The sequence below is a fragment of the Lycorma delicatula genome, chromosome 12 (genome assembly GCF_047948215.1).
Source record: "Lycorma delicatula isolate Av1 chromosome 12, ASM4794821v1, whole genome shotgun sequence".
Lineage (NCBI taxonomy): Eukaryota > Metazoa > Arthropoda > Insecta > Hemiptera > Fulgoridae > Lycorma > Lycorma delicatula.
The window spans coordinates 21,169,784-21,195,405 of NC_134466.1; the positions used below are offsets into that span (position 1 = coordinate 21,169,784).

Sequence of the window (25,622 nt, forward strand, 5' to 3'; positions counted from 1 at the left end):
TGTTGTTTTTTTTTCATTCCTGTTACATTTTCGATTACTCTCACTGTCACATAACGATCTTCGTCGATCACCGTGGCAACAACTGTGATGAAGTTCTTATTATGATGTAGTACATAGTGAAGTCCTTCTTACTACATTTATTAGTTTCAAAGTTTCCTTTTCTTTTATCGATTAATATTCTTTTAATATTTATAATCTTTTTTTTTTTAAATATTACTGAAAAGTCCCTTTTTAGTTTACTAAATATTCTGTTCCCGGCAATATTTCAGTTAATGAAACCTTATACAATTCAGGATTCTAAGGGTCATTTTTATGGGATAGCCAAAGCGGCCGTCTCAAAAGTTCAATGTAATTTGATATAAGAATACAAAAATATCCAATAAGTCATCCACCGATTCATCTTTAAGACTACGCAAATTATCACAATTTTCTTGAATCGAAAAATGTTGTAATAGTCTTATATTAATATATATATATATTTTTAACGTTTTTAACATTATATTCTATATTTTGATTGCTGCCATAACCCATGGGGAAATCGATTGGAAAAGCGATCAGTTGTAGCAGTTTTAAATATGTTTCGTAATTAAATTATTATCCTAAATGTTTACTAATATTTTTCTATATACCAGTATAAAATTTTTCATTAAAATTCGTATAATCATAATGTATGATTTTAGCACAATTTTGCTCATAACTTTTATATATTCTTAAATTAAAGGATCGTTAACTTAATATAAATGTTAATATCGTCAACCAGTATTAAGCTCGTATAACTAGTTAAGTAGCTGATGTAATTATTTAAACCATCGAGAAATGAGTTTCCGTCACTTTCGAAAGGCGATATGTAAATCGTAATCGGTTGTAACCAATCACAAATATCAGATTTTATTTTAATCCTTAATTCGCTACATTCCAATAACAATTCACATGAAACGATATGAAATTTAGATTATTTTTGACAAAGATGCACGACCCATCACATTTATTAAGTTTACAGCATTTGTTTATGACTTTTAAACTAAAATAAAAACTCATTTCAAGAGTTACGTTAGTTACTAATAAAAATATAAGAAAATATAATAAGAATATTTATGCGTAAATTATCAGTTACTTTAACATCGTGCTTACTAAAATTTGATTCGTAACCAAAATAACTGTCTCTTATGCAAACGTAATTATCCACAGTATTAACCAGATAATTAAATCCAAACAACATAAAATTTTATAGAATAACACTCTACACATAATTAAAGTTCAAAATCACATTAATTGACAGCCGACAAATCTGACTACAAGAGGTTCCGCTTGTAGTCAGATTTGTCGGTACATTCTTGAGTGAATCTAAATCCCTTAACTTTGATATCCACCAAATTCTTGGACCGTTCTCCTTCCTATTGTAAACTTTTTTCCAATTTGGAATCTTTACAACTGTTCCTTTTAATAAACAGTCTGACTTGGTTAAGAAAGTTTCGGCAGTATTGCGAGAGGATTTCATTAATGTACACCGGTCCGTAAGGTAAATTTCCTTTAATATTCGAAGTTCGTAAATATATATATATTTTTTTTAATTTTTGTCTGAATCTTCACTGTCGGCTATTTTATATCTACACCATTTTTAATCAATAATGAACAAAATAGGAAGTGTCAATGATAGGGGAGGTTTTGATTTCTCTTAACACACAGCCCTTGCGATGTATTAACTTTAGGTTTATATATTTCAGTTTGTAGTGTTTTTGCCATTTCTTTTATTACTTTAGGGACTTCGTAAATTCTCAAATCGTTCAGTTCTACTGTACTGCTGTAGTTTGATTAATTTTTTTCTACTTCGTAAACTGCGGTTCCTAATAATTCATTTTCCCCTTAAATATTTTATCTTCAGCTTCGTAAGATTCTGTATGTATTGAAAAGTCGTTGATTTTTTTCTAATAAATAAACAACAGCTTTTCGAAGTTTAAAAAATGTTTAAGAAAATGAAGTTTTCTTTAAATTTTCAGAATTCAGCCTTTATTTCCTTAACTTCTTTCTCATTTATATTTCATATATATACTAGCGTTTCCAACGCGGCTTCGCTCGTGTGGTATATTTACTTGCACTTTCCCTCGCAGTCATGGGATATTTAGCCGGTTATGGTCCGCTTCGCTCGAAAAATTCAGTGTATTGTAAATTTTTCAGCAAAAGTTCCATAGCGGAAACATTGAGTAATCTAAGAATGTGTGCGTCCAAACATTCGGCCTCCATCTAAAAAATATTAGTTATAATTACTTACACGTAGTTCGTACGTGTAAAAGTGTATTTTTCTCGGGTCTTAGCGTTACCAGACAAAAACTACTTGGTGGTGACCGTACTTCGTTTCTCTTTTTTTAAATTACGTTTATTTTGTTTTTAGTCAAGTAACAGGAGGCAGGTGTAAACAGTCGCGTCACACATACAGTAATCTTGAGGCCCCGCCCATACATCGTCGCACCACTTAAAAAATCGAAATTCAAAAAAACCCGAAAATGGTTTTTAGATATTTATCTGAAAAGGCAGTTACTTTTATACAGATTTGAGTACAAGATCGTGGATACCGGTGTTTTTCGTTGGTGGTTGGGTTTCAATTACCCATACATCTCCTGATCTGTCGACCTGAAACTGTATAATACTACACTTCATTTACATCATACATATCATCCTCTAAAGTAATACCTTAAGGTGATTCCAGAGGCTAAACAAAAAAGAAAAAAAGAAGATATTTATTCGTAGAATCCAGCCCTACTGTAGTTAATATCCGTTTAGCGTAATCGGAAATGAAGAATATTTGCAATGATTGTTCAAATTTTTTTACATTTTGTCACCGCTTGCATAGTCGAATTTCGAAAAACCTAGAAATTAGTTTTTAGATATTTACAAGAAAATTACACACACTAGAAACTTAGTCGTTATCTTCACTTGTTATCAAAAAATAAAAAAACAGTAAATATAATTGTTATAACATTTTAACCCTTTAACTTGGAATTTCGTAAAATCCCTTTTAGTGTGGACTTACACCGTAAGAGGAAGATGTGCACAAATTTCCATCAATTTACCTTCAGTACATTTTGCTTGGTGTTGATGGATCAGTCAGTCAGGGCAAGTTGCTTTACAGGTACAGATTGATATATATATTGACAGTACTAAAATGGTTTCCGTTCTTATATTTTACTTTCATTGATTAATTAATTTTTAAAATGAAAAAATGCAACTATACTTGTGACCGTGAATATAAGGTTAAAAAATAAAGGAACTGTAAGAATTTTTCATATTTTAATCGCTTATAAAACTGAAACTTTAAAATAATATGAATGTAAAAAATGAGAAAAAATTACTATAACAACTTTCGTTATTTTAAAATCTATATTTTATGGTGCACAGAAAAGCAGCGGATACAAAACTTGTATCACGACATCGTTTAAAGAAAATATAATTTAATATTTCATAAAATAACTACCGATTTTTCTATTATGTATTTAAAATTATTTATAAATGACTTTGAAATTATATTTAATAAATTTACACTTTCTTTCAGTGTGCTAAATTCGATAGTATCAGGAATCGATATTACTGAAACGTGAGTAAATTTTATTATATTTTTTAATATCATGACGAACAAAGAGGTTGAAATACGAACAAGAATAAAATCCGTAAATTCATTTACGGAATTCAGTCAAGTAACTTGCTTATCAATTTCTGGCGATCTCCCACTACTGCGATTCATACATTCCAATTCTGAGGAAGTGAAACTTTCTTTTTTTTCTCAGAAGTGACAAATTCGACTTGCCCTTATACATTTCGATAGCGTCTTATTAGAATCGAATTTCTTCACTTTTCACAATTTCTTAAGTCGACCAAAAAAATGATAAATTGATGGAATTATTTCTACGCCGAGTAGTGGGTGGGTAGCACATAATAATTCAGCTCTTTCAGTGCTTCCAAGTTAAAGCAGAAATGTAATATGAACATAATCCTCTTGGAACAAGACCTTCCAGGCTTCCCTTCATCTTGTAAGACAATGGCGTAATACTTAGTGATGATTGTTCTTTGTTCTGTAGGGATGATGTGTAGAGTAGTAGTACTCTTCGCCAAAAAGAATTCCAAAGTACATTCACATTATTTTACCAGGTAAAGATGTGGTTTTTGCTTCCTGTGATTGAGATGTGCTCGGAGGTTGCCACTGGATATTCACGTTTTGATACTGCGGCAAAATAGTACATCGGCATTTCATTATAGTTACTTTATACGGAGTCTATGAATTTGTTTCTTCCTTAATATATTACTACAGAAGTTTTGAGAAACATATTTTCCCATATAAAAAAACCCATTTGTGAGGATGGCATTCATCATTTAACGAATTATTTTTAATTTATTCATTTCAAATTTATTTAAACAAACCATAAAATTTTCAGTACCATCATTAGAAATATCTTTTGAGATCTGAAATGGTACTCCAGCACCCTACATTTATCAAAGCATTTATTTTCATAATAAATCACTGTACCATCGATTTTGCAAAATTACATGTGAAATAAATAAATCGTTTAACGTTGTTGAAAAATTGGAGCTGATTCTTTTAATAATTTAAATCTTAATTTCTTATTATCATAAATATTTTATTGTAATTGAAATATTATTTGTATATATATATAACATGAATTGTTTGAATATGATTGAAATATAATTTTAATTATAACTGTTTCATTGTAATTGTAATATTTCTCTAAGTAAATTGACTGGAAGAAATTTACTGGAAGTAGATGACTGGTAAGTACTGGAACTGAACTGAGGCTGAGCTGGAACTGAACTGGCGTATAACTAGCGTAGGTCTAAACTAATGGTATGGAATGGAATGCAAAGTTGGCGGGAGTTTGCAAATTCTCCCTAAAGATCGCAGAACTTGGACAGTGTCCCTTGCTGCTGGATGATTCTATCGGGCGTGTTTTCAAAGGTTTATTTTATATGACGGGTCTATTTTTTTCAATTTTTGTGTTATTTTATATTTTGTTTTTAAGGACGGATTTAATTGCATTCCAATCCGTTGTTAAACCAGCGTTATCGAACCCATTTCATGGGTCGACCGCGGAAGGCTAGGCTTTTGAAACCGGTCCTCCGGACGTAATTTCCCTTCAGACCGTCCACTGAAGTCCTTTCGGTGCTAACGCTTCATAGTCTAGCAGGAATACGCCACAACCCCCCCTTCTCCAGAGGGTTCGCAGTTGCTGATTTAATTTAATTTAATTGTAAGTTATAAAGGAAAGGTTAAGTAGAAGCTCTTCATCCACTTCTGTGTTGGCTGCCTTTCAGGACGCATCTCAGCTGGGCTCTTTTCCGGACTCCTGTCCGTGATGTTGGGTCGCGTAGACGGTCTTCTTTCTTCTTCATCTTCTTCCTCTTCTCCTTCCGATGACCTCTTCTTTCTTCTTTGGCCTGCACTTTCTGAGAACTGGCAGTAACCGAAGTTACATACCGTTAACCTTGGTATTCCCGTGGCCCCGAAGGGCTGAACCGGGGAAAGTGCAGGTTTCTTCTTTCTTCCATGCTGTCAGTGGCTGCTGGGCAGGTAGCTGCCGGGCAGGTGACTGCTGGGCTCGTTCCCTCATTCTTCTTTCTTGAAAGGAAAGAGAATACGGAACTTACAAATATGGTGATATCTATTCGCGATCGCGGTTTTGGGGCGGCGATCGCATTTTGAGAAGAAGCAAACAGCAGGTTCTTTACGCAACATAATATTAATAACCAGACACACGTGTGTCCGGAAAGGGTTTGGGGGGACCGCGTGGCCGCAGTGAAGAAACCATTTTTGTTTGATGTGGTGGCTGCTGTGAGTATCTGTAACAAAAGAAACAGAACACACACGGGGAAAAAACGTTTGCTCTTACCCTCAATATTGCGGCAAGGTTCCACGTTTGCAGAGTTGTCATGGCGCTGAACTAATGCAGTGAAGAGCTTGGTTATATAATGTTGGTGGGGCCGCTGATTCGTCAGGAGCCGAGTGCATCGGAAAGAGTGAAGTGTAAATCCGACTGAAGCCGAAGATCTTTAAATTTCAAAGTCCTGTATTAAATAAAAATTAAATTTCCAAATTTTAAACAGGAACAACAAAAAACTGAACATTAATAAGAGTATATAAAAATTAAATAAGTCATTTAAATAATCTTGAGTCTTAGCAAACGTAACAGTATTTTTTAATTTTGTCCGAATGACCATCCTTTTTATATTAAAATTAGATAAAAAATGTTATTTTTATTTACTTCACATTATATTTTGTTATATAAATATTTATCGCTTCTAAGAATTTATGGTGGCAAGATAGTGCCCTCTTCCTAAGGTCAAACCAAGTAGTTTAGGGAGATATATTTCTAGAATTTGTTAACTTATCAGACTAGCTTTAAGATAAGAAATTTGCCCCATAACTTGATTCCTATATCGTAACTTTTTTTTTATGATTCAATTGAATTCCATTTCACTTTAACATAAATAATGACAACATTATACAGATTTATGACAGAATAAGAGATGATATGTGATGACTTATTGGACAGATTTCACGACAATCATTTTCTTGCATTGAAATTATTTCAAAGATATATAGGTGAATTTAATAGAATGGAGAGGGTAAAAGAGTGATATTATTGGGCATTTAGCTCATTATAAGAAATATCCATGGAGGCGCACTGAATGTCCTTACAGTATTGTTGGTTGTAATTAATACATTTTATATAATGTTGCCAAAGATTCTTAATGCCTGGAATCTCCTTGTAACAACTCAGATAATGTCCTGATGAATTATTGGAGAGAAATATTCTGGAATGCTTTCACAGCAATAAAGAATTTTCATAATGGAGGCACTAAGTTTAACTCTTATGTGATCTTTGGTCCCTTGAACAGAAAACTAAAGATGTGGGTAATTAAAACTAAGGAGGATGTACAAATTTAAAAATCATAATGAGGTAGATGCTGTTTTCATTTCGGGTGTTAATTCAGCACTTTACTGGTGTCGGATTTAGTTTCTATACTTGCTGTATTGATTACTGGAGGACATTTGACAGAATTTTACTTACAAAAATGATGGAATTTTAACAACAATTATCACAATGACGAGGATGTCTTATTTGTTATTTGTTCTGGAATGTTGGTATTAAAGTAGCAGTCTGCTCAAGTAAAATTCTTATACATTTTCTGTTCACTGGAATTGCATCTTGCCTTCCGAACAATAAATATAGAAACCATTTATGATTTTTAACACGTAATTATTTTTTTATCATAGCTAATCATAGGTTGTTGATGTTTCATATATATTTAAAGAAAAAAATAACACGAAAATTGCCATAACCTCGCCAGTAATTGAACTGAGACAATTCAATGTAAACGTTAACATAAAATACACTACAGTAACTGATCAGTCAGATTTTTAATACTCTTCAACGAAGTGAACATGGGAGCTCTAGCTTACAGCATTGCATGTGAAAAAGACACAATAAAATCGATATTTTGGTTCTTTCGGACCTGCTTTAGAATATGCAGATATTTCTGGGTTACAATTAACTATGGTATTGTCCATAAGGGTTGACAATGAAGATTATTTAAAAACATAAACTTCTGAAATGACAAACCAAACCAGAGTACATTTTTTATAATTTATTTCCAAATATTCTCAGTCATTCTTGTGGCTATGTTCAGTGAGTTACTGGAAAATATCTGTTCAGGTTAATGCTTCAGAAGTTCATAGTATATATGTTGAATTGCCATATGATGGTGATACGTGATAATCGATCTCTTATAATGATAATCATAACACATTTAAAAAAATAATTTATTTTTTTTTAACAATAAAAATGATTTCTTGTTTATCCTTTTTCACAAATTTCTTCAATGGTTAATAAACTGATTTATTTGTGTGTAACTTAGGGAAACTAAAATTAAAGTATTTTACACTGCATCTTTAGTCAGGCTTACCTATGATTAAACAGATTGTAAGAACTGTTCATTTAAAGGATTTTTTTATATAAGGAAAAATTTTGCATGTTTATAATAAAATTATTGTTTATACATCAGCTTTAATAATTATTTATATATTTACTACTAAACTGATCGCATAATTTCATTGTATTGAATAAATAAATTGGATGCTGGTAAAACATTATTCTAATTTCAGAATTTCAACTGGTACTACGACGAATAGCAACAATGCAACGTAAGTACAATTTCTAAGTTATTGAAGTGTTCTCATATTAGATAAGCAAGTGTGTATGTGTGTGTTTGTGTGTGGTTGTGGGGGAACTAATATTAAAGAATTTTACATTTCATTTTTAGTCAGGCTTAGCTATAATTAAACAGATTGTAAGAGCTGTTTTCGTTTAAAGGATTTTTTTATTTAAAGAAAAATTTTGAATGTATATAATAAAATTATTATTTATACATCAGTTTTAATAACTATTTATATATTTACTACTAAACTGATCACATAATTTCATTGTATTGAATAAATAAATTGGATGCTGGTAAAAAATTTTTCTAATTTCAGAATTTCAACTGCTCCTAAGACGAATAGTAACAATGCAACGTAAGTACAATTTCTAAGTTATTGAAGTGTTCTCATATTAGATAAGCAAGTGTGTATGTGTGTGTTTGTGTGTGGTTGTGGGGGAACTAATATTAAAGAATTTTACATTTCATTTTTAGTCAGGCTTAGCTATAATTAAACAGATTGTAAGAGCTGTTTTCGTTTAAAGGATTTTTTTATTTAAAGAAAAATTTTGAATGTATATAATAAAATTATTATTTATACATCAGTTTTAATAATTATTTATATATTTACTACTAAACTGATCACATAATTTCATTGTATTGAATAAATAAATTGGATGCTGGTAAAAAATTTTTCTAATTTCAGAATTTCAACTGCTCCTAAGACGAATAGTAACAATGCAACGTAAGTACAACTTCTAAGTTATTGAAGTGTTCTCATATTAGATAAACAAGTGTGTATGTATATGTTTGTGTGTGTGTGTTGGGTGTGTGTGGTTGTGGGGGAAACTAACATTAAAGAATTTTACATTTCATTTTTAGTCAGGCTTAGCTATAATTAAACAGATTGTAAGAGCTGTTTTCGTTTAAAGGATTTTTTATTTAAAGAAAAATTTTGAATGTATATAATAAAATTATTATTTATACATCAGTTTTAATAATTATTTATATATTTACTACTAAACTGATCACATAATTTCATTGTATTGAATAAAGAAAATGGATGCTGGTAAAAAATTTTTCTAATTTCAGAATTTCAACTGCTCCTAAGACGAATAGTAACAATGCAACGTAAGTACAATTTCTAAGTTATTGAAGTGTTCTCATATTAGATAAGCAAGTGTGGATGTGTGTGTTTGTGTGTGTGTATTGGTTGTGTGTGGTTGTGGGGGAACTAACATTAAAGAATTTTACATTTCATTTTTAGTCAGGCTTAGCTGTAATTAAACAGATTGTAAGAGCTCTTTTCATTTAAAGGATTTTTTTATTTAAAGAAAAATTTTGAATGTATATAATAAAATTATTATTTATACACAGTTTTAATAATTATTTATATATTTACTACTAAACTGATCACATAATTTCATTGTATTGAATAAAGAAAATGGATGCTGGTAAAAAATTTTTCTATTTTCAGAATTTCAACTGCTCCTAAGACGAATAGTAACAATGCAACGTAAGTACAATTTCTAAGTTATTGAAGTGTTCTCATATTAGATAAGCAAGTGTGGATGTGTGTGTTTGTGTGTGTGTATTGGTTGTGTGTGGTTGTGGGGGAACTAACATTAAAGAATTTTACATTTCATTTTTAGTCAGGCTTAGCTATAAATAAACAGATTGTAAGAGCTGTTTTCGTTTAAACAATTTTTTATTTAAACAAAAATTTTGAATGTATATAATATAATTATTATTTATACATCAATTTTAATAATTATTTATATATTTACTACTAAACTGATCACATAATTTCATTGTATTGAATAAATAAATTGGATGCTGGTAAAAAATTTTTCTAATTTCAGAATTTCAACTGCTCCAAAGACGAATAGTAACAATGCAACGTAAGTACAATTTCTAAGTTATTGAAGTGTTCTCATATTAGATGAGCAAGTGTGTATGTGTGTGTTTGTGTGTGTGTATTGGTTGTGTGTGGTTGTGGGGGAACTAACATTAAAGAATTTTACATTTCATTTTTAGTCAGGCTTAGCTATAATTAAACAGATTGTAAGAGCTGTTTTCGTTTAAAGGATTTTTTTATTTAAAGAAAAATTTTGAATGTATATAATAAAATTATTATTTATACATCAGTTTTAATAATTATTTATATATTTACTACTAAACTGATCACATAATTTCATTGTATTGAATAAATAAATTGGATGCTGGTAAAAAATTTTTCTAATTTCAGAATTTCAACTGCTCCTAAGACGAATAGTAACAATGCAACGTAAGTACAATTTCTAAGTTATTGAAGTGTTCTCATATTAGATAAGCAAGTGTGTATGTGTGTGTTTGTGTGTGGTTGTGGGGGAACTAATATTAAAGAATTTTACATTTCATTTTTAGTCAGGCTTAGCTATAATTAAACAGATTGTAAGAGCTGTTTTCGTTTAAAGGATTTTTTTATTTAACAAAAATTTTGAATGTATATAATAAAATTATTATTTATACATCAGTTTTAATAATTATTTATATATTTACTACTAAACTGATCACATAATTTCATTGTATTGAATAAAGAAAATGGATGCTGGTAAAAAATTTTTCTAATTTCAGAATTTCAACTGCTCCTAAGACGAATAGTAACAATGCAACGTAAGTACAATTTCTAAGTTATTGAAGTGTTCTCATATTGGATAAGCAAGTGTGTATGTGTATGTTTGTGTGTGTGTATTGGGTGTGTGTGGTTGTGGGGGAAACTAACATTAAAGAATTTTACATTTCATTTTTAGTCAGGCTTAGCTATAATTAAACAGATTGTAAGACCTGTTTTCGTTTAAAGGATTTTTTATTTAAACAAAAATTTTGAATGTATATAATAAAATTATTATTTATACATCAGTTTTAATAATTATTTATATATTTACTACTAAACTGATCACATAATTTCATTGTATTGAATAAAGAAAATGGATGCTGGTAAAAAATTTTTCTAATTTCAGAATTTCAACTGCTCCTAAGATGAATAGTAACAATGCAACGTAAGTACAATTTCTAAGTTATTGAAGTGTTCTCATATTAGATAAGCAAGTGTGTATGTGTGTGTTTGTGTGTGGTTGTGGGGGAACTAATATTAAAGAATTTTACATTTCATTTTTAGTCAGGCTTAGCTATAATTAAACAGATTGTAAGAGCTGTTTTCGTTTAAAGGATTTTTTTATTTAAACAAAAATTTTGAATGTATATAATAAAATTATTATTTATACATCAGTTTTAATAATTATTTATATATTTACTACTAAACTGATCACATAATTTCATTGTATTGATTAAAGAAAATGGATGCTGGTAAAAAATTTTTCTAATTTCAGAATTTCAACTGCTCCTAAGACGAATAGTAACAATGCAACGTAAGTACAATTTCTAAGTTATTGAAGTGTTCTCATATTGGATAAGCAAGTGTGTATGTGTATGTTTGTGTGTGTGTATTGGGTGTGTGTGGTTGTGGGGGAAACTAACATTAAAGAATTTTACATTTCATTTTTAGTCAGGCTTAGCTATAATTAAACAGATTGTAAGAGCTGTTTTCGTTTAAAGGATTTTTTATTTAAACAAAAATTTTGAATGTATATAATAAAATTATTATTTATACATCAGTTTTAATAATTATTTATATATTTACTACTAAACTGATCACATAATTTCATTGTATTGAATAAAGAAAATGGATGCTGGTAAAAAATTTTTCTAATTTCAGAATTTCAACTGCTCCTAAGATGAATAGTAACAATGCAACGTAAGTACAATTTCTAAGTTATTGAAGTGTTCTCATATTAGATAAGCAAGTGTGTATGTGTGTGTGTATTGGTTGTGTGTGGTTGTGGGGGAACTAACATAAAGAATTTTACATTTCATTTTTAGTCAGGCTTAGCTATAATTAAACAGATTGTAAGAGCTGTTTTCGTTTAAAGGATTTTTTTATTTAAAGAAAAATTTTGAATGTATATAATAAAATTATTATTTATACATCAGTTTTAATAATTATTTATATTTACTACTAAACTGATCACATAATTTCATTGTATTGAATAAATAAATTGGATGCTGGTAAAAAATTTTTCTAATTTCAGAATTTCAACTGCTCCTAAGACGAATAGTAACAATGCAACGTAAGTACAATTTCTAAGTTATTGAAGTGTTCTCATATTGGATAAGCAAGTGTGTATGTGTATGTTTGTGTGTGTGTATTGGGTGTGTGTGGTTGTGGGGGAAACTAACATTAAAGAATTTTACATTTCATTTTTAGTCAGGCTTAGCTATAATTAAACAGATTGTAAGAGCTGTTTTCGTTTAAAGGATTTTTTATTTAAACAAAAATTTTGAATGTATATAATATAATTATTATTTATACATCAGTTTTAATAATTATTTATATATTTACTACTAAACTGATCACATAATTTCATTGTATTGAATAAATAAATTGGATGCTGGTAAAAAATTTTTCTAATTTCAGAATTTCAACTGCTCCTAAGACGAATAGCAACAATGCAATGTAAGTACAATTTCTAAGTTATTTAAGTGTGCTCATATTGGATAAGCAAGTGTGTGTGTGTGTGTGTGTGTGTGTGTGTGTGTGTGTGTCACATAAGTTATGCACAAATAATCCTATTAAATAAGATAATAGTATAACAACAATAATGATGAAATACTTACTAAACAACTACATTATATATGTCTGAGTGTGTGTGGGTTTATCATCAACACACATCCGCACACTTCTATAAATGTATGAATCCATTGTAATATTCAATGTAAGCCAGATTCATACATAGTAGAGTGCAAGTTGAATACTTTTACAGATTAGTAGTAAGTTACTCTTACTTAATATTTTGATATATATTTATTTAAATTTCACAAAAATAATTTTTTTATTTAGCGTATTGCACCAAAACATAACACCAATTACAGTTAAAAATTACAAACAAAGATTTAAGAAACTAATATATACTACTGATTCTGGAGATGCCATCAGGAAACCTTCAGGATTCCCTTCATAATCTGTCCTAGAGCAAACTTCTGTGTTGTGTTTAACATTTTGATTTTCACCACACTCACAAAGGGCGTTGGTGTTTTATCCCATTTATACAGAAAATAGGCGCACTTACCATGATGAGTTCGTATTCTGTTTAGCGTTGACAATGTCTTACGTGGCAAATCAAAACCCGGCGGCCTTTGAGTGATACATGGGATTTGGTTATTCTGTATTGTGATCCATTCTTGACGGCAGGCGTCAGTTAGTTTAAATCCATCTTCTGTGGCAGAGAACGGAGAGACTTCACAAAAAAAAAATATTAATGTTGTTCATTAAAGAACATAGTAGACCTTAAAAATAACAAACAGTAAATTAAATATGTGAATTTCTAAATGAAAAATAAAGTGTAAGAAGATTAAATATTATGAAAGGGATTAATGAAAATAATTCGAAAACATATTATTTTTACAAGGTAAACAAAGATGTATCAAATACAGGCCTTATATTTTTAAAAAGCGTTGCTTAAAAGCTTGCTGACAGAGGAATTTAAATTATTTAATTTTAAATATTAATAAGGTAACAACTTTAAACAAATCGCAGAAGAATTGGCCCCAATAAAAACACATAAAAACTGTCAATGATGGAACAGCGAATGCTACGAAACAGTGGAGAAGAGATATCAAGCATAATTGTTACATCAATTCCAAAAATCAGAAACATCCTTCCAAAACCTAATACAACAAAGAAACGTAGCCGCACCAACCCTACGGAAAATAAGAAAACACTATAAAGACCAACATAAATCAGTAAAGAAAGAATTCAGCAAAACGCAGTCAAGAGACTACCACAAAATCTTCAAAAAAACAACACCAAAATTACGAACCTCCAACCTAATAAAATTAAGGATAAAATCCATAATCTGCCCCATAACAATAAAAACAACGCGGAAATGCTAGCAAAATTTTTCAACAAACTCCTAAATCGTGAAGAACTGATTGAACTCAATTACAAAACCAGTCCCACAATAACAACACTACCACTAAACATTAACCCTCACGCAATAAAAGAAGTCTACCAAGCACGACGTGAGATGAAGACAAAGTGGCGGGAGATCAGACCTTTGTAAAGATCTTGAGACATGCAGGAAGACAAGAAAAAATCGCCCTTCATCAACAGCTTATCATCTGCATAAAAAATAATTAAAACAACAGTGGATGACAGCCCTCTTCCACCCACTAAACAAAAAAATGGCCAAAATAGACCGTAACAACTTCAAGTGAATCTCACTCCTACACTCAACATACAAAATTCTTTCAAGAATCATCCTTAATAGAATCGGTATACAACTCCAGAAAGAACTAGGAGAATACCAGAGAGGTTTCAGACGTGCGAGAAGCTATCCAGAGCAGATCATGACTCTCAAGTTAATAATAGATTAGAACAGTAAAAGAAGTAGAGATATGGTGATAACAATTGTGGACTTCAAGAAAGCCAAAGAGAATCCCTACTAAAATTTCTGAGATACCTCGATACTTCGAACTACATCTGAAATAAATAAACATGATAAAACTGACCCACACAAACACTAAGTCAGAACTGAAATTCAGAGGTGAACTCTCAGAATCATCTGAGATCAATTTAGGACGGTGCCAAGGAACGGACTCTCACCACTACTATTTAATTGCACTCTAAAAATTGTAAATAAAACTGGCCTCAAAATATCACTCGAAAGAACAGAAATTATGCCCCCCAAAAAATTAAAAATAGTGAACATAAAATCAAAATGATAACCCAGTTTAAATACCTTGTAGAAATAATTACAAATTTCCTAAACAAATAAACCTCAATCCAAATTACAACAAACATACTAGCTGATGCACAAAAATTAACCTGATACACCTTTGTAAAAAATATCTGTATAAACGCAAAAGTAAGACACAACACAATTATAAAACCGAAAGTAACATATGCAGCAGAAATACTAATACCTGAACGAACAATCAAAGACCGACATACTCCGCAAAATCGAAAAAAGAATTGGAAGAAACTGCATCCACAAAAAGTACCAGGTAGATGGGCATTGGCTGATCGTGCCCAACAACATCGTGTGCAGAGTTAGAACTAATCACTGATTCATGCATAAGAGGAGACTAGGATGTCTCACAAATGAAGATTCGAGATTTCTGAAACAGCTGCTAATGTCAAATCTTGACTCGAAAAACACCAAGACAGGATGCAGATGGTTTAAATAAGAGAGTATCTAAAGGAAATTGGCCTTACACCAGAAGACACCACAGTCAAGAAAAAATTACACAAAAAAATCAAGCACAATAACAATAGCTTCACACTCCCAAGACAGATATCCACAACACAAACATTTTCAACACCAGAAAGGACACGAAGATTAGAACGTATGAAAAAGTACTGGGAGGACCGCAAGGCCCAAAAAGTCCTTTGAAGAAACTTGGATAATGGACTGACGAAAGTGATCGTATGCGGTCATAAAAGATGAAAAACATTATTGCAAATTGATGTTCAATAATTATTACATTCAATTTCTAGCAGAATATGTTACTTTTCCTAGAATAATGATTTCTACACTACAAAATATCACTGGTATTAGTTTATTAGTAATGATTTGCATAATTATTTTATTTTAGCACTGCATATATTTTTTTATTACGGTCACAATTAAGCGACTGGATTGTTGATTATCAATATGTTTCTTTCACAACCATATTGTGGTTCACATACCCCAACTTCAAATTCCTATACAGTTATAAATTAATTTTGTCAATAAAAAATTTACAAAAAGTCACATTTTATTTACTATGATTCATTTTAATATTTACTTATCTCATTTTTCAGCTATACAAATATTCCTACCAGACTAGAGTGTTATTTCAGGTAACTACCCACCATACGTTAATAATATAGCTTTAATAATTAGTAGTTTTAAGTAACCTTTTATTTCCGATCTCTATAGTGTTAATTTTTATAAATTAAGTTTACTTTTCTGTAGAAACTGCTTGACTTAACAATAATCAATTGAAATATTAATCATTCAATTTCTAAGACTATTTGCTGAATATTTTAGCAGATGAGGAGAATTATAATTATACCGTATGAAATGCTGATCGGTGGACTATTCTTCTTTAAAAAGTACTCAACTTCAAAAGAATTAGAAAACAAGATGGTGAACAAAGGTTTTAGTTCTCTTTTTATCTCTAAATAAAAATATTTATTTAATAGAAATATAAAAAGTTATGGCTGCAACTCGACTAATATTTTGTATTTTTTTTTTCTTTTTGTGAAGAAAACTTCATCTCGGCTAAATCACTATATCACACGCTATCTGATAAAAACACCAGTTACCATTTTGAAATGGAAAATTTTGTGAAAAGTCATAACTTTTCACAAATTTCCTGCAATAAAAAATTATATTATATTTCCTTGCACTAGTATTTAATTCCTTATCATTACACCCTTTATATTACTCTTCCTTATCATTGTTCACTCGTATTTTTATCGAATTGAATTTCTCTCGTAACAGTGATTATGTACACTTTGCTATTTCTTTCAACCACTGTATTTGGTTTCTGTTCAAAAAGTACTGTCGTTAGTGAATCTCAATGAAGTTATCTTTTCTCCTTGGACAGTTACTCCCTTCTCAACTTTATACTTCGAAATGTGTATTATTTAGCCTGTACTTTATATCGTTCATTTTCAAAGGATCAAGAAGATCTTTCAAGTCCTGCGGAATCATCAGGAAATAGAGGACAAATGAATATTATTATCATTTATATCTTGTAATATTTCTGTTTCAGGCCTCCAGAGAAAAAACAAGATCCTTATCGTAAACACGTAAAGTAAGTATTTATATTCTATAACCATGTTATCATCAAATACGTATCCCAATTGTCATCATTTTCATTTAACATCACATTTCAAAGCCTTCTTTTCTTGTTTTCATTTTTACTTCACATACGTGTTTCACTACACAAATTTATTTTTAAGAATATCTCTAATTCTGAGATAATTTATGATTTCACATTTACTTTTTTCCTAAAAGCCTCTTTCTATTACGAGTCTAGTCTGCTTTCAATGAATACAACAGTACTTCAAACTTCCTGATATAAAAATTCCTGCAATAAAAACTTATAATATGTTTCCTTGCACTAGTATTTAATTCCTTATTATTACTACCCTTTTTATTACACTTCTTTATCACTGTTCAGTCTTATTTTTTTCAAATTGAATTTCTCTGCTAGTAGTGAATATGTACACTTTGCTATTTCTTTCAACCACTGTTTTTGGTTTCTGTTCAAAGAGTAGTGTCGTTAGTGAATCTCAATGTAGTTAACTTTTCTCCTTCGACAGTTACTCCCTTCTCACCTTTAACCTTCCAGTTCTGTATTTTTTTTTTGTACAGATTAAAAAGTAACAGGAGCAGAATGCACAGTTACTATTTCTTTCTGTAACAGAGCTTCACTTTACTACATGATCTACTCTTTATCGTCGGTCCCTAATGCTTTATACGGGTTTTTTATGAATTAAATTCACTAATGTTCAGTCTGACAGTCATGTTAAGATTTTTCTTAATTTTTTGTTTTATAAATGAATGAATTTGACAAATGAGAAAATAATACCGACTTAACAAAAAGTTATTAATTTCTGCCAACATCAATCACTCTTTCGAGAATTTTCTTTAAATGTATATATATATATATATATATATATATATATGGAGAAAATATCGATTATTTATTCCTGAAATATTTTATTGTTAATCGAGGAACAAATTAAATGATGTATAACGTGTATGTGATCCTGTTAGTAAATTGATTTCACTTAGTAAAACAACCGATACAACTTAGGCTGCAACTTTGGCAAAAACATACCGCTGGTCATTTTTTTACCCAAACAGTAACATAATTCATTTTGTAAGTACAATTACATTAATTTTTTTACTGTCAAGCCATACTTTTATGAATGTCAACTTTTTTTTTATGAAGTCATTACAAGTCTTATTTGAAAAACAAAGTCATGTCACAACAAAGATATCTAAATAAGCAAAATATTTGCGCAAATCATTACTAAAAATGTAGAGCACTCATTATTTGTCCGTTTTCGCAAAACTCTCTCTTCGTGTCTGCTGTTTGATTTAGATGTGTTTCATAGATAGTCTTGTAAAGCGATCGAGTTTTTGTTTGCAAGCCACGTAGCAAAGATGTGGCAACTGCTTGTGGTCTGTGACCAGCATGGATTCGTCCAGTAGGGTACACCTTAGTCTTGCTTGAGCTCTGTATAGAACGGGGACCGTTTTCTGTGTTTTCGTTATTGCTGTCAGTTGCGTAAACAACAGCAGCGACTGCGAGATGCGTGACAGAAGAACAATCAGGCCTTCGGCTTCTCGTATATATTAAATAATATACACGCATAATAAATAATAGCCACATTTCTGGGCTAGCCTGTCAAAGTAGTAGATTTCAGCGAAAATGTGGATAGATTTAATTATTTTATTTTATTTACTTAGAAAAGCATTAACGAAAATGTCAGTTATGGAGTCCAGAGTGTCTAAGGGAATACGCAGACGCGTTAAAAATGAACACGTTGTCGGGAGATATCTTTCGGTCTTCTCCTGCTCCAAAGAATGCCAAGCTTCCCGACTGAACCCGAGGCTTCATGAGTTTAGGGCAATGTTCTCTGCTTTGGCGAAAGGATTTGAGGTCTTTTTTCTATGCTGAATGAAGTCACAGATGTAATAATTAAAGATTCAGTTTCTGTCCCAGTACCAGCGCCTGTGTCTATTATGGCGCGGAGGAATCGCTACGTTGAGGTGATTTAAGGCAAGCGGTAAGCATCTTAGTCCGCAAGCAGACAAAAGCCATCTTCCGAAACCGAAAGGAGGGCTTCAAAAAAACAATTAAAGAAATTAGAGAGTAATTTCAGGCTGCCTTTAAGGGCAAGAGGTCAAATTTGAAAATTAGGAACATAAAGGACAGTAGGAAAGGTCTTGTTGCGTAGGGGATGGCAATAAAACAGTTAGTTATTTCAGAATCTGTAGTAAGTAAAAGGTTGGAGGTCAAGGTAGATCAGCAGTACGTTGATGTCAGAGATGTTTTAAGTTTTGTAGATTTGATCATAGTGCTAAATTCGGTTGGTATGCTTCACTTTGTGCGCATTATCGTGACAACGGACATAATGGTGAAGAGTGTCGTAAAAAATTTGAAGTTCTACTTGCGTAAGTTGCGGAAGATTTTCACAAGGATTGCAAGCACTCGGTCTATAGTAAAACCTGTGGTTGTTGCTTGGGAACGATTGAGATGTATTTTAATTCATTGCATGGTTAAAATTGGACAGATAAATTCTCAACGGGCTTAAACTGCTCAGATCGATTTAGACGATATTGTTAAAAGGAGGTTCCCCATAAAATTCTTCTGCAACCTCCATACTGATAGTAGCATTATGTCCACAGTTCTGTGTAGGAGGACATTGGTTTGTGTCTTTTTCAGGAATGTTTCTGATACTCTTCATGTACCTGTTAATCTTGGTTTGGATAACCTCGATTTTTGTGTTGTTAGTTCGTAATTTCAATATAGGGATCCCACTGAGGAATATGTAGAAATGTGGGATAAATATTAGATCTTGGTAACTGTTCTATAGCGGAATTCTTTGGCACTGTGGAATCACAGATGATAGCGGTGAGTTAGTTGACGGCTTTGTTGTGCAGTATCTTTTAAAGGTCTTTAGTATTTTCGTGAGTTACCAACATATGCTAGAATGGTAGATGGAAGGAGATTACATGCTGGAACAAATATTGATATAACTGTTGGTAGGAATATTCCTGGTAGGTTGATACTTGGTCTGTTGTTGATGATTATTCTAGTGATCATCGATTAATCATCTTTGAGTTGGTTAGGAAGTTTCGAGACGCTTATAGACATAATGACCCTGTTTATCAGGAGCGCTTCCTGAATAGGAAGGGAGACTGAACTACATTTGTAACAGTCTCTCTACTAGACTCCGTGTCTCAGACCAAAGTCTGGATGATTTTCAAATGTAGAACAATTTTCTCTATCTTTCATCGTGGCCGCTGAGAATTCAATTCCCCGTAGTTCGAGTTGAGAGAGAATTGCCCCACGGTGAACTAGACAGTTTTCTTTGTTGAAACAGTCTGTGTACTATCTCAAGAGTACTGCTCATTGGAAGAGTCATCCTAAACGGCGGCCGGTTTTGGTAGATGACTATCGAAGGCAAAGATCTCAATATTTTCATTCGGGCAGGACATCAAAAAAGGGATTCTTGGAGTTCTTTTGATAGACAGCAAGTAAATAAGGATCATTGGAATGTTGTGTCTAAAGTCCGAGATCATATGCGTAAGAAAAACATTATTTTGTCGGCTCTCTCGAAACACGGGTTGTTGTTTCCAGTAAAGATGAGATTTTAAATATTCTACTGAATGATATATTGCCAGATGTTGTTGTGACTAATGAAACCTCATATCATCTACGAGTCCAACAGTTAGTTGCTACTTTTCGCCGTAATAGTTAATCTGTAGAAATTACAGAAGCTATTAAACAACGACTTCAAATATCAATGGCAGGTCATCGAATTAGGTATGTCCCGCTAAAAAAGTATCTAGTTCTTATCCTCGATGAAAATCTTCGATTCAAAGGAGCACTTTCAATATGCTACAAAATGGACGGTTCTGCTATCTTCAGTGATTGGAGAGAAATGCCGATTTTTGTCAACCCGATTGTTGTCTTAATTTCAGAATCATGCGTGTTCTATATAAAGAGGAATGTGAAGCTATACTGCTGAATGCTGCACTTGTCTGGGCTCATCGAATGAGGTACTAATATTATTTATAGGAATATTTTGTTTATAAACCAGCGTTTCCTATTTATATTTGTGATTGGTGATTATGAGACTGTCTCTTGAGAGGTGGCCCTTGTTATTTCTGGTATTAACCCCATTGATATCCTTGCGATTGAGGGCCAATTGCGTTATAATGCTAAGAATATAGGCCAACTTACCTCTGGGTGCATTTGAAATGTATTGTAATTAATTATGATCATGTTGTAATATGATATTCTTTTACAATATTCATGATTTATAAAAAATAGAAAAAACATTTTCTAATAACGATAATAAAGATACTAATGGTTTTAAAAAATTACATGAAAATTAAAACCGAATATTATGCAGAAAAAAAACTAAAAATTTTGATAATTTCAACACAGTAGTTTATTTTTTTTTAATTTTTTATTTTTAAGATGAAGCAACCACATTTACGGGCGCCTAAGCAGCTTCAAATCTTAATGTTAATTATATTCTTAATGTTGATTACTATTAATTCACTTTACTTTATATCCTTCATTTTCAATCATTCAAGAAAATGTTTCAAGTGCTACGGAATCATCAGGAATTAGAGGTAAAAATGTATGTTATTATCATTTTTATCTTGGAATATTTCTGTTTTAGGCCTCCACAGCCAATCATGGAGAATGCTGATCTTGAATACGTAACGTAAGTATTTATTTTCTCTAACCATGTTATCAAAAATAAGTATCCTAATTGTCATCATTTTATTTATCATCACATTTCAAAGACTTTTCTTGTTTTCATTTTTACCTGACATTCGTGTTTTTCTAGAATCCACAAATTTATTTTTAAAACTATCTCTAATTATGAGATAATTTTTGATTTCGCACTGGCGTTTTTCCTAAAAGCTTCCTTCTTCCGCGAGTCTAGTCTGCTTTCAAGAATACTGTACTTCACTCATTCTGATATAAAATTTCCTTCAATAAAAAATTATATTATATTTCCTTGCACTAGTATTTAATTCCTTATTATTACTACCCTTTTTATTACACTTCCTTATCAGTGTTCACTCTTATTTTTTTCAAATTGAATTTCTCTGCTAGTAGTGAATATGTACACTTTACTATTTCTTTCAACCACTGTTTTTGGTTTCTGTTCAAAGAGTAGTGTCGTTAGTGAATCTCAATATATATAGCTTTTCTACTTGGACAGTTGCTCCCTTTTCACCTTTAACCTTCCAGTACTGTATTTTTTCTTTGTACAGATTAAAAGGTAACAGGAGCAGAATGCACGGTTACTATTTCTTTCTGTAACAGGGCTTCACTTTTCTACATGATCTACTCATTATCATCGGACCCTAATGCTTTATACGGTTTGTTTATAAATTAAATGCACTAATGTTCAGTATGATAGTCATCTTAAGATTTTACTTAATTTTTTGTTTTATAAATGAATGAATTTGACAAATGAGAAAATAATACCGACTTAACAAAAAGTTATTAATTTCTGCCAACATCTATCACTCTTTCGAGAATTTTCTTTAAATGTGTATATATATACATATATATATATATATATATATGGAGAAAATATCCATTATTTATTCCTGAAATAATTTATAGTTAATCGAGAAACAAATTAAATGCTGTATAACGTGTATGTCATCGTGTTAGTAAATTGATTTCACTTAGTAAAACAACCGATACAATTTAGGTTGTAACTTTGGCAAAAACATACCGCCGGTCATTTTTTTACCCAAACAGTAACATAATTCTTTTTGTGAGTACAATTTAATTAATTTTTTTTACTGTCAAGCAATAATTTTATGAATGTTAATTTTTTTTTATGAAATTATTACAAGTCTTATTTGAAAAAAATAACGTCGTGTCACAACAAAGAGATCTAAATATGCAAATTATTTGCGCAAATCATTACTAAAAATATAGAGCATTCATTATTTGTCCGTTTTCGCCAAAATCCCTCTTGGTGTCTTTGAGTAAATTGAATTGCAGCACTAATCACCTCAATCATCTCAACCGACCCCCTGGACACCGCCCTATAGGCGGGCGCTACTCTGATGCAACACCTCCTATTAATGGATTCCCATTTATCCTGTACTTATCAAATCTAATAACGCCCGCCCATATCTCAGCGCCATATAGCAGGGGTGAATAGACCTCACCAGTAACTAGTTTCCTTCTATATTGGGTGTGCTAGCTTGTATTTATAACCCTCTTCGTTTTCTTCGCCTTCACGAAATTCTTAGTTCCTTCATCTTAATCTGGTGTCAACCCAAATTCTGAAGTATTTTACGGTGACCTGATACACAATTTCTGGTAGAAAAAATCAGAGGTAAAGTTGGCCTCCTCCTGGCGGCAGAGATCACCACCATCTCCGTCTTTTCAGGAGCCTACTTCAGTTCTATTCCAGCCATCCATTCCCTAATCTTTGTATACGACTCAGTGATTTTGCCTACAGTCTCATACCTTGTTTCCGCCTCCACTTGCAACGCTATATCATCTGCGTAGCCAAAAAATGTAACCTATTGTATGAGAACAACCCCAAACACTGCATTATAATCCATGTTTCAGAGGGTCGTCCCAAGGACCGACCCTTGTGGTACTCCTCTATCGAGGTCCTTCTCAACATACCCATCATGCAGTCTAAAGATCACGTGATGTCTGATGAGGTAATTTCGCACAATCCGTCGCAGGTAAAATATGATAGCAAGGCACATTTCATGACAAATGAAATGATGTTGTATATATATAGATGCCTCCATTTCGCATAAAAATCCGTATGATTTTGACATAAGGTAACAAATTTCACAATAATTTCATCATAACTCACCGAAATTGATGTGAGTTTAACAAACTAATAGTCTGTTAAAAATTCATAAATATTTTTACAAGAGAGAGATATGAAGGAAGTGCAACAGAAAACAAAATTTCCCATCATGAACGTAATGAAAGGATACGGATTGAAAAAACGAAGTAAGCATGGTTCCCTCTTGCCAAACACTATCAGATGTATTGTATGCGGCCCATCGAATTGCGGTAAAACAAATGTGGTTTTCAATCTTTTAGTTCAAGAAAACGGAGTACGCTTTCAGAACTTGCACATTTTCTCTAAATCTCTCCATAAACCGCTATATAGAATGTTATCAAACCTGATAATGTTGAATTCAGAATTGCGTTACTATGAATACAGTGAAAACGATCAGGTTCCACAACCGGAAGCGATTCAACTACATTAAATAATGGTATTCGACGATGTAATCAAACAAAAGCAAAACAATATCGGTGATTATTTTTCGAGAGGTCGGCACAATAAAACTGATTGCTTCTATCTGGCGCAAACGTATTCGAAAATATCAAAACAACTCGTGCGGGCAATTGCAATTTTCTAATTCTGTTCAGACAAGACGGTTTAAATTTACAACACATTTACCATGAACACGTAAACGTCGCATGTCCTTTGACGACTTTAAATCTTTATTGGAACATGTTTGGAACGCGAATCGGTATGGTTTTCTAGTTATCGATAAAGAAAGCGATAAAAATAAGGGTCGCTATCGGAACGGTATGGATAAATTCATTATCATCGATTGAACGCAGCGATGCTATATTGAACGCACCGTCGAACGCAGCGATGCTATATTGAACGCACCGTCAAACGCAGCGTTGAACGCGAATAGATTATTTGTTTCAATTTTTTATTTTTTTTATATATAGAACAATGTATAAGAAGGAGAAACAAATGATGGAAATTGATAGAGTGAATAAAGATTTTAAACGTAAAAATACGGCTTTCATGATGGGTTTAGCCGAAGAGGAAGCTTTATTCGCTAAACGTTTCAAACCGATAATTGAACCGATCCAAGAAATTAGAGAAAAATTGATAAACCAAATAGTCTCCTTCACCTCCGACCTATGGAGAAATTGATATAGATAGAGTAGGACGCGAATTGGGCGATAGACTGATGAGTAATTTAGAGAAACATCAAGAGAGATGTGAACAGAGTATATTGGAACAAGATTTAGAACTTTCAGATGATGAAGAAGATGTAGCTTCTCCTACAATGTTATCTCAACAAACAACTCTACCATGTGAACAAACTCAAACTGCGTATGAAGGTGACGAAGAGCCTGTTAAATATATACATATTTTGCCAGACACTCCATCTACACAAATTTCTGAGACGCAAGAGACAATTACAGGTGAAGATTATTCAGAAGCTATAAAACCGTACATACAAATGTTGAAGACTGGTCCAAAAGTATTTCTAGATCATGCATACGGTGTGAAATACGATAAAAATACAGATACGGCTACATTGTGCGGTATTAAAATTGAATTTGTCGGTGATAAAATGCATTTGGGAGAGATGATATATTCGGCCACACCGGGCGTCCTCGAGCTGTTGTTTAAAAATCCAGATCTGACAAAAGTTCACACGGCAGATATGCAAACTTATGGTGAAATGTTGAAGCGTACCGGTGCTCACTTGACGGACGCCGGCGCAGTAAAAACAAAGATTTATTTGTTTTTACTGATG

At 31.8% G+C, this 25,622-nt stretch overlaps 1 protein-coding gene and 1 long non-coding RNA gene across 53 annotated transcripts in view; one reads left to right on the forward strand and one right to left on the reverse strand.

The window, feature by feature from the left end:
* Nucleotides 1-25,622, reverse strand: part of LOC142333101 (uncharacterized) — a 114,204-nt gene that overhangs the window by 56,389 nt on the left and 32,193 nt on the right. For all 3 annotated transcript variants that reach the window (XR_012758524.1, XR_012758523.1, XR_012758525.1), the window contains exons 2-3: nucleotides 13,371-13,538; nucleotides 5,895-6,069 (exon numbers count right to left, since the gene is read on the reverse strand). This is a non-coding gene — a long non-coding RNA (uncharacterized LOC142333101). The remainder of the gene's footprint in view (nucleotides 1-5,894; nucleotides 6,070-13,370; nucleotides 13,539-25,622) is intronic.
* The window catches only part of LOC142333097 (uncharacterized), a 97,125-nt gene that overhangs the window by 37,235 nt on the left and 34,268 nt on the right, over nucleotides 1-25,622 (forward strand). For 2 of the 50 annotated variants that reach the window (XM_075379954.1, XM_075379953.1), the window contains 17 exons: nucleotides 3,548-3,589; nucleotides 8,171-8,209; nucleotides 8,540-8,578; nucleotides 8,909-8,947; nucleotides 9,295-9,333; nucleotides 9,680-9,718; nucleotides 10,065-10,103; nucleotides 10,451-10,489; nucleotides 10,819-10,857; nucleotides 11,205-11,243; nucleotides 11,574-11,612; nucleotides 11,960-11,998; nucleotides 12,333-12,371; nucleotides 12,719-12,757; nucleotides 16,106-16,144; nucleotides 17,065-17,106; nucleotides 21,725-21,769. In XM_075379954.1, the coding sequence (XP_075236069.1) occupies nucleotides 3,548-3,589; nucleotides 8,171-8,209; nucleotides 8,540-8,578; nucleotides 8,909-8,947; nucleotides 9,295-9,333; nucleotides 9,680-9,718; nucleotides 10,065-10,103; nucleotides 10,451-10,489; nucleotides 10,819-10,857; nucleotides 11,205-11,243; nucleotides 11,574-11,612; nucleotides 11,960-11,998; nucleotides 12,333-12,371; nucleotides 12,719-12,757; nucleotides 16,106-16,144; nucleotides 17,065-17,106; nucleotides 21,725-21,769 (675 nt within the window). The remainder of the gene's footprint in view (nucleotides 1-3,547; nucleotides 3,590-8,170; nucleotides 8,210-8,539; nucleotides 8,579-8,908; nucleotides 8,948-9,294; nucleotides 9,334-9,679; nucleotides 9,719-10,064; nucleotides 10,104-10,450; nucleotides 10,490-10,818; nucleotides 10,858-11,204; nucleotides 11,244-11,573; nucleotides 11,613-11,959; nucleotides 11,999-12,332; nucleotides 12,372-12,718; nucleotides 12,758-16,105; nucleotides 16,145-17,064; nucleotides 17,107-21,724; nucleotides 21,770-25,622) is intronic. The other 48 variants (XM_075379961.1, XM_075379955.1, XM_075379959.1 and 45 more) reach the window with 48 other exon arrangements.